Source organism: Mya arenaria, chromosome 12 (assembly GCF_026914265.1).
Source record: "Mya arenaria isolate MELC-2E11 chromosome 12, ASM2691426v1".
Taxonomy (NCBI): Eukaryota; Metazoa; Mollusca; class Bivalvia; order Myida; family Myidae; genus Mya; species Mya arenaria.
Window position 1 is genome coordinate 27338147 of NC_069133.1, and position 13568 is coordinate 27351714.

The 13568-nt window shown below is 37.0% G+C and overlaps 1 protein-coding gene across 2 annotated transcripts; it reads left to right on the forward strand.

The window, feature by feature from the left end:
- The first annotated feature begins 85 nt into the window (after positions 1-85).
- LOC128211532 (zinc finger protein 184-like) lies at positions 86-13357 on the forward strand. 2 transcript variants are annotated; one of them, XM_052916434.1, is made up of 6 exons: positions 124-204; positions 660-731; positions 6949-8697; positions 9013-9133; positions 11964-12062; positions 12779-13357. In XM_052916434.1, exons 3-6 carry the CDS (start codon positions 6952-6954, stop codon positions 12901-12903), a joined length of 2091 nt encoding a protein of 696 aa, XP_052772394.1. In that variant the 5' UTR covers positions 124-204; positions 660-731; positions 6949-6951; the 3' UTR covers positions 12904-13357. The 2 variants fall into 2 exon arrangements, with proteins under 2 accessions (XP_052772395.1, XP_052772394.1); XM_052916435.1 differs by lacking the exon at positions 660-731 and having other exon boundaries at positions 86-204.
- The last annotated feature ends 211 nt before the right edge of the window (positions 13358-13568 follow it).

Genomic DNA, 13568 nt, shown 5'->3' on the forward strand with positions numbered 1-13568 from the left:
TGTCAATGACATATGTATTGTTACAAAGCAACGAGAAGGGGCTATATTTTTATTAAAAGCGCAAAGGAATTCAAAGTTTAATCGACTAAGTTCGATCGATTTTAGTCAAGCACGAAATGATACAGAGGCTGCTCCAACAAGGTCGACCCTCCAACAACAATATTATTAAAAGGGGAAAAAAAGAAAATACGAGCCATATAACAGGTTGATAAAGTTGTATTATGAATTTTATTTGCATATTTTAAAAATTTTCATTGTAGCAATGCTTTGTGGTTTTGAAGAAGGAAGGTTGTTTCTTTTTGAGAAATCTAATTGATCTAGCTACATGAGCTAGTAACTAAGTAAGGGTGTAAATATTTCAAGTTATTATTAAAGGGGCTCGCTCATGGTTAAGGTATGTTAAGTATATTTTTTTATTACAAAAAAAAGTGTCACAACTCATCAGGCATGTTTGAATAAAGATATCAAAACCTCGAACCCTTTAGCAAATGTTGATATTTGCTCGAACATCATCTTTGACCTTTGAAGACCACAATTTTCAGTACCGTTACTAACGTTTTTCAGCAATTTCATTGTTGCATGATTGGTTGATTGACATGATCACATGATGTTATAAATGTATTATTAAATTGTCAAAATAACCGAATCTTCTGTTTAAGTCCTGGTGGCCTAGCTAGTGGTTACAGTAACGTGTCTTTGCCAGTGTGAGTTCACACCAAGTCCAAATAATTGTACGTTGACAGATTTTTTTATGATTTTTGATAAGGCAAATCCTTCTGGTACAAATTGTTTTGTACAAAAAGTGGGTAGTTTTTCCGATCGGAATTTCGGGTTTAAGCATATTCGTCTATAAAATATCATAAAAATAAGAAATATTACCAGATAATGTTATTTTATATTAGTTCCACACAAAAAATAAATATTCAACGAATAATTATGTGTTTGACAGGTTTTTCTTCATTTCATTCCGTCAAAACATAACGATATATCCATGAAGGGCACCTGCAAGGCTGCAGTTCACAATTTTACAACAATCGGAACATTTAGGCCATGACCGAGTTGTTAAGATTGTATTTTACGAGGTCTATCTTTAAGCTTGTCGGAGGTGGCCGAGTTATTACGATTGGGTCGAGTTGTTCCGCTTGGCATAATTGTTGTCTGTATCAGTCAACTATTGTTTTATTGGAAAGGTGTTATAATTGCATTAAATGCTTGTTTTGTGCAAAATAGCTTTACACTTCCATGGTGAAATATGAATATAAACTTTTATTATCCATTTCAACCATAAAATACATCACTTAATACAATTTCAATATTTTTCAAACACCCCCGGTTTTTGCACAAACCCGTTTAGACGTTAGGGATTGGAAGAATCCCGTATAACACGTCTATTATTTTAGACTAGGTTCATACCCCATTTAAACCAGTACTTTAGTTTAATCTTTTTAATACTATGACTGTATTTTTTCTGCAATTTCGATAGCATAGTGATAGAGTAAAATAATGATAAAAGAATAATACAGGGCTTTTTCTATAGTACCCATGGGTCTGATTATCATGGTCCGACTATCGGACCCATTCCCAAAGCAAAATATAAGATATTTTTCCCAATCTCCAGAAAAAAATCTCAATCAAAAGTAAACAAAATAATATATATTTTTTTTTAAAAGATATTTCAGCCATTTTGGGTCTTTTAAAAGGGAAATGAAACTAAAATGAAATCATTTCCTCACTGCAGGAGACTAGACAGCTTGTTCTTTTAACTGTAAAATTTCCCAATTTCGGCATTTTTGTTACCCAAATTTTCCCAAAATGTCTAGGGTCTTTTTCCCAAAATTGGCAGAAAAAGCCCTGTAATAACAACATAAAAACAATCGTCATAGTTTGTGACCCTTTTCTGCCATCTTGGATCGTTTATGTCCTAATGTTAGATGCAGTAACCCCTGTCAACATCCATTATTTTAATGTGTAGAGGTTATTTAACATCACTAAATTTGTTACATTTTGAAACTATATATAATATTTTGAAACTGCATAAGTTGAAATGATAAAAAAATAAGACTAATAAGAAAAAATATTATGTTCAGTTGTTATCACTTCAACATTCATTGTTTTGATTATCTTTCATTTTAAACATTTTTTCTAATTTTTTGATCATTTCAACAATAGTATTAATATTCAGCCACACATAACACTTCTTTAACAGCTCATTCTTACATTTATTTAATGATTAATGTTTTAAAAATTGATATTTTATGATGATGGGGCTTGCATAACTTATAAACTCAACACTCATATATATGATAATATATCGCAACAAGGGCTGTTGTTTATTACACTTCTTGGTTAAGTACACATTGTTGCAGACCAAGTGAGTGGTGGGTTGAAGTGTGTTTCTGTCCGCCAATGTTTAGTTTATGTTAAGGTCAACTTTTCTCCTCAACCAATTTTGTTTTAAAAAGCTGTTGGTTTTAAACTTTTAACACTTCTTTGAAACATTGGTGAAATATGTTCGGAAAGATTCATTACACTACATATTTTTTGTTCGGATTTATGGCCCTTTGGCCTACAGTTTACAAAATAAAAAAATGTAGAAAAAGTCTATAAAATGACAAGAATGTCTGCAGCTGGATTAAAACTTTTGGTCTATTTGGTCTGTTAATATTGCTGGTACCTCAGTACCACTTTGGCTCACTTGACTAGGCTGGTACCTCTGTGTCACTTTGGCTCACTTGACTAGGTTGGTACCTCTGTGTCACTTTGGGTCACTTGACTAGGTTGGTACCACTGTGCCACTTTGGGTCACTTGACTAGGCTGGTACCTCTGTGTCACTTTGGGTCACTTGACTAGGTTGGTACCACTGTGCCACTTTGGGTCACTTGACTAGGCTGGTACCTCTGTGTCACTTTGGGTCACTTGACTAGGCTGGTACCTCTGTGTCACTTTGGGTCACTTGACTAGGCTGGTACCTCTGTGTCACTTTGGGTCACTTGACAAGGCTGGTACCACTATGCCACTTTGGGTCACTTGACTAGGCTGGTACCTCTGTGCCACTTTGGGTCACTTGACTAGGCTGGTACCTCTGTGCCACTTTGGGTCACTTGACTAGGCTGGTACCTCTGTGTCACTTTGGGTCACTTGACTAGGTTGGTACCTCTGTGCCACTTTGGGTCACTTGACTAGGCTGGTACCTCCGTGCCACTTTGGGTCACTTGACTAGGCTGGTACCTCCGTGCCACTTTGGGTCACTTGACTAGGCTGGTACCTCCGTGTCACTTTGGGTCACTTGACTTGGCTGGTACCTCCGTGTCACTTTGGGTCACTTGACTTGGCTGGTACCACTGTGTCACTTTGGGTTACTTGACTTGGCTGGTACCACTGTGCCACTTTGGGTTACTTGACTTGGCTGGTACCACTGTGCCACTTTGGGTTACTTGACTTGGCTGGTACCACTGTGCCACTTTGGGTTACTTGACTTGGCTGGTACCACTGTGCCACTTTGGGTTACTTGACTAGGCTGGTATCACTGTGCCACTTTGGGCTACTTGACTTGGCTGGTACCTCCGTGCCACTTTGGGTTACTTGACAAGGCTGGTACCTCTGTGCCACTTTGGGTTACTTTTCTAGGCTGGTACCACTGTGCCACTTTGGGTTACTTGACTAGGCTGGTACCACTGTGCCACTTTGGGTTACTTGACTAGGCTGTACCACTTTGGGTTACTTGACTTGGCTGGTACCTCTGTGCCACTTTGGGTTACTTGACAAGGCTGGTACCTCTGTGCCACTTTGGGTTACTTTTCTATGCTGGTACCTCTGTGCCACTTTGGGTTACTTGACTAGGCTGGTACCACTGTGCCACTTTGGCTCACTTGACTAGGTTGGTACCTCTGTGTCACTTTGGGTCACTTGACTAGGTTGGTACCTCTGTGTCACTTTGGGTCACTTGACTAGGTTGGTACCACTGTGCCACTTTGGGTTACTTGACTAGGCTGGTACCTCTGTGCCACTTTGGGTTACTTTTCTATGCTGGTACCACTGTGCCACTTTGGGTTACTTGACTAGGCTGGTACCATTGTGCCACTTTGGGTTACTTGACTTGGCTGGTACCACTGTGCCACTTTGGGTTACTTGACTTGGCTGGTACCTCTGTGCCACTTTGGGTTACTGTGAAATCATTAATGTTCGTGGGGCATAAATGTTCGTGGTTTTCGTGGGTTGGGTGATCCACGAATTCAAGATCCCACGAAATATTGACCATTTATTCCCTTTTTCAATTGCCATGTTATGAACATACTCTAGTTTATTCGTTACGGAGGCCGCAATACACATCGTAAATATACATCTAACTGTATATCTTACTATCATTGTTTTGTTAATATAGTATATCAGCCTTTAACAAATAATAAACCAAATCATTTTAATGTGTTTTTATGAACCCAGGGCTTGAATTTAACTTTTTCTGATACTCGCAAATTTTTGCGAGTGCTTAAATTTTCAACTCGCAAAACCAGACACTCACTCGCATTTTTTTAAGGCAAACCATTGTGTTTGCTAGGAAAATATATATATTGTATGGAAAACAATGGTTAAAGGTATAGTGTAACTGTTTTAATGAATGATCATGTAATTTTTCATTATTGATTAAACGATATCATCATAAATGTAACACTGGCAATACGTTCTGAGGAAGTCTGATCAGGCCAGTATTGGTCTGTTTAATGTTTAACTTCCTCTTCCACATTGAAACAGTTTTAACGGACGGATTATTTCATTTTGGATTCTTTTTTGGAACTGATTGATCATTGCCGTCAGCAATTTTAAAATGAACATGCATATTTTTTTGCTTGTCATCATTTTATAGACTGTATCTCGATACGATTATCACTAAAAATAGCCGCCAAAAGTTTAAACGAAAGACCAGTCTACAAAAATACATAGTAACGAGTACCTGCCACATTGTAACGAGAACCAGTGCCTGTGCGCATAATGTTAGTCTACATCATCAGTTTCTATGTGATTATCGGAAAACGAAATGAGTAGGCATTTTTAAAATTAATTTTATATCTATTGTGCAGGAATTGATCACCGATTATGTTCATATCTATTTCAATGATTGCATATTTTCTGCAAATTTTGAACTCGCAAATTTTTGCGAGTGTCTTTAAATTCAACTCACATTTTCAAATTTTGGCTCGCGAGTGCTAAATTCGAGCCCTGGAACCAAATGACAGAAGCACGTGCCTTAACATGTGCTGTTCATGGAAATCTCCAAGTTTACAAGATGTGAGTGATGAGTGTCAGTTCTCGATTTTAATTCTTTAATGAAATAATTAATCGATTACAATAGAGGCTACTAAGCACCCAATGTGACAATGTACAAAACAAAGCGTTCAATATACTTATTTAACGAAACGTGTGAATAAATATTGAAATGAGATGATTCAAAAGTAATTGAAATTGTAAACACCAGCTATCTTTAGGGATTGTTTATTCAAATATATGTAGACCTTCTCGGTGTTTTCACAGTTTGCAAAATTGGCATTCAATGGCTTCGTCTATCTGTATTTAGGATCAGGGTACATCCTCTTTTATGACCTTAATTTCCAATTAAATCGATAATTGACATAGATATATGCACTAATTTGCATGTCATACGACTTTAGCGAGTGTCATAAACCGAGTGACGTCGACAAAGGAAATCACGGGTCAGCGCGTGGAATGCAGTAGATCTAGGACGATCGCAATTTCGATTATTTATTTTTTTCAAAAATGAAAAACCACAAATTCAAGTACCCACAAAATTGTAATTTTTCTGCAAACCACGAAATTTCATGCCAACGAATATAAATGCTTTCACAGTACTTGACTTGGCTGGTACCTCTGTGCCACTTTGGGTTACTTGACTTGGCTGGTACCACTGTGCCACTTTGGGTTACTTGACTTGGCTGGTACCTCTGTGCCACTTTGGGTTACTTGACTTGGCTGGTACCACTGTGCCACTTTGGGTTACTTGACTTGGCTGGTACCACTGTGCCACTTTGGGTTACTTGACTTGGCTGGTACCACTGTGCCACTTTGGGTTACTTGACTTGGCTGGTACCTCTGTGCCACTTTGGGTTACTTGACAAGGCTGGTACCTCTGTGCCACTTTGGGTTACTTTTCTATGCTGGTACCACTATGCCACTTTGGGTTACTTGACAAGGCTAATACAACTGTGCCACTTTGGATCACTTGACTAGGCTGGTATCACTGTGCCACTTTGGGTTACTTGACAAGGCTGGTACCTCTGTGCCACTTTGGGTTACTTGACTAGGCTGGTACCAGTGTGCAACTTTGGAATACTTGACAAGGCTAATACCACTGTGCCACCTTGGGTTACTTGACTAGGCTGGTACCACTGTGCCACTTTGGGTAACTTGATTAGGCTTGTACCTCTGTGCCACTTCTGGATCACTTGATTAATCTGGTCTCCCTGTGCCACTTTGGATCACTTGACCAGTCTGGTCTCCCTGTGCCACTTCTGGATCACTTGACTAGTCTGGTCTCCCTGTGCCACTTTGGTCATTTGACTAGGCTGGTACCTCTGTGCCACTTTTGGTCATTTTGGCATGGCTGGTATCCCTGTGCCACTCTTAATCACTTGACTAGTCTGGTATCCATGTGTCACTGTTGGTCATTTTGCAAGGCTGGTATCCCTGTGCCTCTTTTGGTCACCTAACTAGGCTGGTACATCTGTGCCTCTTTTGGCCACCTGACTAGGCTGGTACCTCTGTGCTAACTTTGAATCATTTGACTAGGCTGGTGAATTTGTGCCACAGAAGTTCGAAGATTTGACTGGTGTTAAGTATTGTAATTACTCAAAATGGATGTCTAAGATATGAATTCTATACTGTAAGTTTGTTTGCAAATGAGTACATTTTATAAATTATTGATACTTGTTTTTCAGGCAATGGATGGGGATGGGAGCAGTCTCCTGGGTCTGCCCATTGTGGGAGCCTGCTTGCTGGACGATGTGGGGCTAACAAGCTCTCATGGGGGTCGGAACAGGGGAGGGCGGCAGAGAGCAGTGGACAGCCTTCTCCCAGACCCTGACCACCAGACCAACAATATAGCCACCATCGAGTCTGGTGGTATGGACTTCGAGTTTGTCAGCTCAGACTTGGTTCCTGTTCCAGAGTTCAGTATCGACAATAGCTCGGTGTTTGGGATATCTGAAACGGGAATGAGTGAAAGTGAGCGAGATTGTGACGACCTGTTAAAAGACACCCAGTGTTTTACCTCCAGTGGCGTATGTAGACCTGGGGACCAACTCACATCTGGGGGTGTGGCTGTGTTACCCAGCAGTGCTGTCATGGAGATGTACAGGAGTGTTGGTCTAAGGCTGCAGATCATCCCCCTGAATAATCTGCAGTACATCTCCACCATTCAGACCAGTACAGGGATGCATATCTTGGCTGTACCTTCTGGTACAAGTGTAAGCGATCTGGGAAGGTTAGTTGAATCTCCTAATGTTTCAATACTAGACAGCTGTGAATTGGAGACGACACAGGAGTGCAACAGCAATGTCAGTAACCTTTGCTGCCCTTCTCTGCACTGTGGCTCGTACCTTTCTCACACGGATGGCGCAACTTTCACATCAAGTCAGTCAGATGAAATCACAACTGTAAAAGATATGTGTAAAACCCTGGTCACCCCAAATGTCGGTGACACATGCAAAAATAAATCTTGTACAGGCAATCATACTCTTAGTAAATGGACAGATAATGAAGCCATATTAAACTTGCACGCAGCAGGTTTAATGAATGGAGCAAATTTAGAAACGACGAATAAAAGTGTTAAAATGGTTTCACTTTTGAACTGCAGTGACATCAAAAAGGTTAAAATATCAAGAAAAACTAAAATACAGCTTACAATACCTGTCAAAACACAAAACAACTTAAAAAATAAAGGAGAACAAAAGAATAAATCCATTGAAATAAACTTCTCTTCTGAGAACCCAGAAACAAATGTACAGAAATTTCCTAAATCATGTGTTAAACAGCCAAATTTTATTCCATTGAGCAAAGTCGAAGAGATTGATGGCATGACCGTTTTAAATCCTTTGTCTAGTTCTGAGAAAGAAATTCCATTTGCAATACACAATCATCAATCAAGTGAAAGTGAACCCCTTCGAGTTATTGATGAACAAGATTCAAAACTGATTTCATATCTCTCAGATGCTGTAACAAAATCTGAAACGGCTGATGTTGGTATCAATAACTGTCAAAACAATCCAAAAGAATGTTTTCTAAAATGCCTTAGATGTCCAGCAAAGTTTATGCGAAAAGGAAATCTAAAACGGCATACTAAAACACACGTGTTATTTACTGACTCAGAAATTAATCCAACAAATCCAATTAACACAAGTGAGAATTTAACAAAATTTATTACCTGTAATTCAAATAAAATGGAATTAAATTGCAAAAAGAATCCTTGTACAGAGTTCTCAAGTACAAACAAAATTAAATCATGTGATATGAAATTAGTTGATGACAATTTACAGTCTTCAAAGTCAGACGAAACCACAACATCTTCCTTGGAGTTTGAGAATGAGGAAACTGAGCTTTCTAAGTATGAATGTGAACTATGTCAGATGAAGTTTATATCCCATGGAAATCTGACACGCCATCTTCTCACTCATTCCAAGTCTCTTATGGTAAGCATGTTTAAATTTAATTGATTTACATGTATTATCAAAAAGTGACATAAACTTTTGTACCCATCCTTATCCTTAATTCCTATTTATAGCGGTTAAACTAAACTTTTACTTTGACATAAGCGGAGTGCAGTGTTTTCTATGTAAGTGCAAAAGTCTCTGTAATAGCCATTGTAAACTTGCAAACTACTTGTTTTTAATGCTAAATCAATTTTTTTAATCCAAATTTTGGAGTTAAGTTTTGTCAGAAACCATGAAAAAAAAATGTTTTTGCCCAATGATCCCATCGGTAGAGAACAACCTTTAACATTTTAGTTACAAGGGCGATACAGCTGTAAGATATGTGGGCGGGGCTTTCTGCAGCGCTGTGACCTGACCAGACATCAGCTGACCCACACACACCAGTTCCCCTACACTTGTGAACTATGCAGGAAAGGTGTGATCACTGCTTCCGATTTATTTTGAATAATGCCAACATGCATGATTCTAGAAGATCTGCACAAATATTTCTTTGTTTTAAAAACTATATACACAATGAGTGCAAAGCAAAATTTAAGTCATGAATAATTTAATTGTAGGGTTTTAGCGAAAGAGTTATGGAAGGGTGCTGCACCTTGTCCTTTTTTGGTAGCACCCTTCTGCCCTCCTGCCTAAATAGAGTTAAATGCTTAAATGTATCTTTTGTTTGATTGAACCTCAAAAGGCGATTATTGCTTGAAACTCAAAAGGGGATTATAAATTCATACAAATTTAAGAGTTGAAACCAAATATTTACTTCAATTAAGCACAGTTCCTAACATTTATTATCAAATTCATAATGATCCGATTCCTAACAACACAACACAATGAGTATTTTTCTCTGTTAGAACCCTGTCCATTTTCAACAGAAACCTGCCCTGCCTGGCTTATACCCTAGAATAACTCCCATAGTTGTTGCAGTAAGTGTTACTGTTTTATACAATATTGTCAAACTTATCAATATCATGCAATAAGTAGCATGGTATATTGAAATATTACTGTAATTTAACCGCACTCTGCTAATGCCAGTGTGAAACTGATATTAATGTTTTGATGGGAGAATTAAGAACTGCATTAGCCACAAAAAGAAAACACTTTCAAAAATGGTACAAGATATTATGAACAGCCCCTGCTACATTTAGGTAACTGTGTTATTTATATGCATACTGCTCATTTGATATTTTATTACAGCTGTAGGTAAAGTTTGAGGAGCAAAATCATTCCACAAATAATTGATGTAGACATTAAGACATCTCCTCGTTTTATTCCTACATCCTACGAGTCCCAAATTATTAAAAAGCTTGGATGCTTGTCTTGAATGAGATTTCGTGCAATTTATCTGTCTAAAAATAGTACTTCCAGTATGACATACTAATATACGACGTGTCAGGAAATATACTGTGAAGAAGAGATGAATTTTTCATTCAAGAATACTGATCAGAAGCCTTGCTTTGTAAAGTTTTAAACAACAACTCCTTTCAGCATGGAGTACCTTGACACAAAATGGCGTCATGAAGTCAAAAATACAATTTATTTCAAAGACTGTTATCTGTAGATATCCTTATTAGATGCTGTATCTTATTGTGTTTTTTTTTATCATTTTATATTAAGAAAGATCTGTATTGTGACTAAGACCTCCTGTTTGGAGGTGGGTTTTTTTGGCTTTTATTTCCTTATGTTTTATTATGTTAGGTAAACTCTGGTGATGCAATGCTCAAAAAAAACAACTCTAAGGCGCATTTTGTTCAAAGCCAGAATTAGATGATTTAATGAATACCTTAATTGGAGAAAACATATGTACATTCCCACTAAATGTAAAAACAACCAGGTGTTAGATGTCAGGGATAGATGTTCAAAGCTAATGGCAAAACATTTCATGACAAAGATTATTGTTCTGTGTTTATGTCAATTTTAAAAAATTTCAATGTTGCTATGTATTTTTGTCCGCGAGTTTCTCAATCCAAAATTAAAGTTCTTATAATGTTTATGATGATATGATCGCATACATTGTTGAGTTTGTATCATGCAAGGTATTTTGCAACCAAATACATTTTTAACCAAGAACATTGTCTAATGTTTATTTCATTTATTTAGAAATAACTTTTCACTGATAAACTTAAGGTAAATCCCAAATTCTACTCGAAATTTCCATTTTTAAGGAATACGAGCTTATTGTAAAAAAAACATTTTCTGTGATAAAGCAATTAGGTTACGGCGGCCTCTGGTGTCGTAAACAAAACATTTTAAATTGAATTTCATCATAGTTTATCCCTAATGTGTGTCTGTTGGTTGAATTTTTTGTCAAGACCAGATGAGGCAAGGAATTATATGTCAGCCCCTGAGTTTGGGAACAGCCTAATGGCACCATGTGTCAGTAAATACATGGGAACAGATTTAGGGCACCATACTTATGGCTCCATGTGTCAGTTACAGTAGAGCTCATCCCAACATTAGAATTGCAAACTGATTAAATTCTGATTGAAATTTCTGAAAAGTAATTACTGGTAGACTATGTGTGATCATAACAAATAGTTAAAACAAAACAAATTATAATCACTTTGAAATAAGAATTATATTGTTAAGAGGCAAGTTATTGAACTCAATTTTAGTAATGCAATTACGATACACAGGGTTTTATGTTTACATAGTCGAGGCTGTCTAAAAGCGTCTTCCTCTCTAAAAGTCTTATTAGGAGTGCAATAACCTCCAAAATTGAAAATCTAATTCCCATAATATGATTGTGTAGGCTTGGTTTTCCACAAACTAGCAGGCTATGGTTCTTTCACTGATATTCCTGATGATAACACCAGTCCTGTGAAAGAATTTAATTTTAACACCATATTGCTTGCTTGAATTCCAAATAGTTTGTCATTTCTTATTATGTCTGTGAAAGGTCTTCCTTTGTCCAGTTGGCGGGTGCTATTGGTGGGGGCTGAATTTGCTCTGAATTTTGATCCATCACTGGTCCCCTAGCTAATGTTGCAGTTAATAGAAAGGATTAATTTGCCTCTGAACTTAAAACTGTCCGTGTAGCCTCGCCAAACTGGCCTTTAACAAGTTTGAAATGAAGTCATGCAGCCATGCTTACCGTAATGGTTAATTTAACATTTTTGTGAGTAACCCAGACCATTTAACACATTATATATAGATGTCATTTAATGCCCAGTATATGTGTAACACTTAGTTAACACATTAACACATTTCCTCATGCTAGTTGACACATTTTCTAATGAGGTTTTTAATTTCAGGTTTCGTGCGACGGAGTGACTTGCTTGTTCACAGACAGTATCACGAAGGCAAGAAGAATCATCTGTGCTCACATTGTTCCAAGTCTTATTTTAAGAAAGGTAATAAAACGATAACACCTCAGGTGAAGTAATTGTTTGATACCACATCACATTTTTTGTACAAGTTTACAAAATGATTATGATTTTGGCTCAAGAGTGCTAAGAGTTGAAGATGTACTGGTACAGAGCTGTATTCCTCTTATCATCAAACGTGTGGCATGAAAAACCAACCATTGACAGACATATGATTTATGTGCCTTGGAGTAACACATGATATTCGTAGTATATCTTTCTCGTGAAATGGTTTCATGCTGAATTCGTAACATATCATATTCAGGTAAATATCAAAGTTTTTCATAATGCAGGCATGATCAAGCTGCAACACTGATTTGTGAATTATAAGGAGAATATGTTTGTGTTTGTTTCGGTGTTATTAAGATCCCAGTACATTATAATCCTTTGGTTTACTTTTTATTGTTGCTTCGGCGTGAAGTCCTTTTTCAAGTTATTAACAAAGAAATTATTACATTTTTAGACTAAACATGGCAATTGTCATATATAGGACGTGTTATATATGTAATAATATAAAAGTTTGGCAAATTGAAACAAGAAGAAACGTTGCAAACCAGTAGAGGCAGAGTATGCATGTTTAGAGAGCATAACAACCCCATTTAAATACAAAACATAGTTTAGAGAATAAAGTCACAGATACATTATTTCATAAGTAAAATTAGATTTATCCTATCATTACTATTACATGATGTTGTCTGTTTCAGGTGACCTTTTACGCCATGTGCGCCACTCCCACAGTGACTCGTGCAGTCTGACATGTGACACGTGCGGCCAGCCATACAACTCCAGGAAGTCACTACAGCTACATGTGCGCCTCAAGCATGCTTGACAAACATCAAGCAGGCAGATTGATAAACCATCAAGCCAACTGGATTTCAATATTCATATCTGTTAAACCAATAAAATGACGGATATGGCTTAATGCCGCGAACAGATGTAAGATTATGGACTTGATTTCTATTGAAACTTTTCTTAAAAACCTTGACCTTAATTAAAAAGCAGGCATAATCTGACTTTAGTGTGACTCCCAAGTCATTGTGCATTGGAGAGAGAGTTTTGATGTGTAATGTGCTGGAATATCATGTTAGCTATTTCTTTAGGAACACCAAAATTGAGAACTGTTCTGGTAAAAGAGAACCTAACTTTAAATAGCTGTGATATGTATGGCTGAATTTATTTAACTATTCAGCAAACTCTTGTCTCAAAACCATTGGACATTTGTTAGTTGAAATATGAAAGATCTGCAGACAACAGGTTTGATGAAAATAAAAATGCCCAAAAGATATGTGTGTTATTTTATAAAAACTGATATATTAAAAAATACATGTAATAAAAATATATATAACTAATTCTTAGGTAATATTTATTGCAGTGATAACTTATTTCTTATGTATCTTATAATGGGCAAATTGTTCAAAACATGATAAACGATGTCTTTGTTAACTATTAAACATGATTTTTTTTATGTGTTCTCACATATTTAAATACAAACAG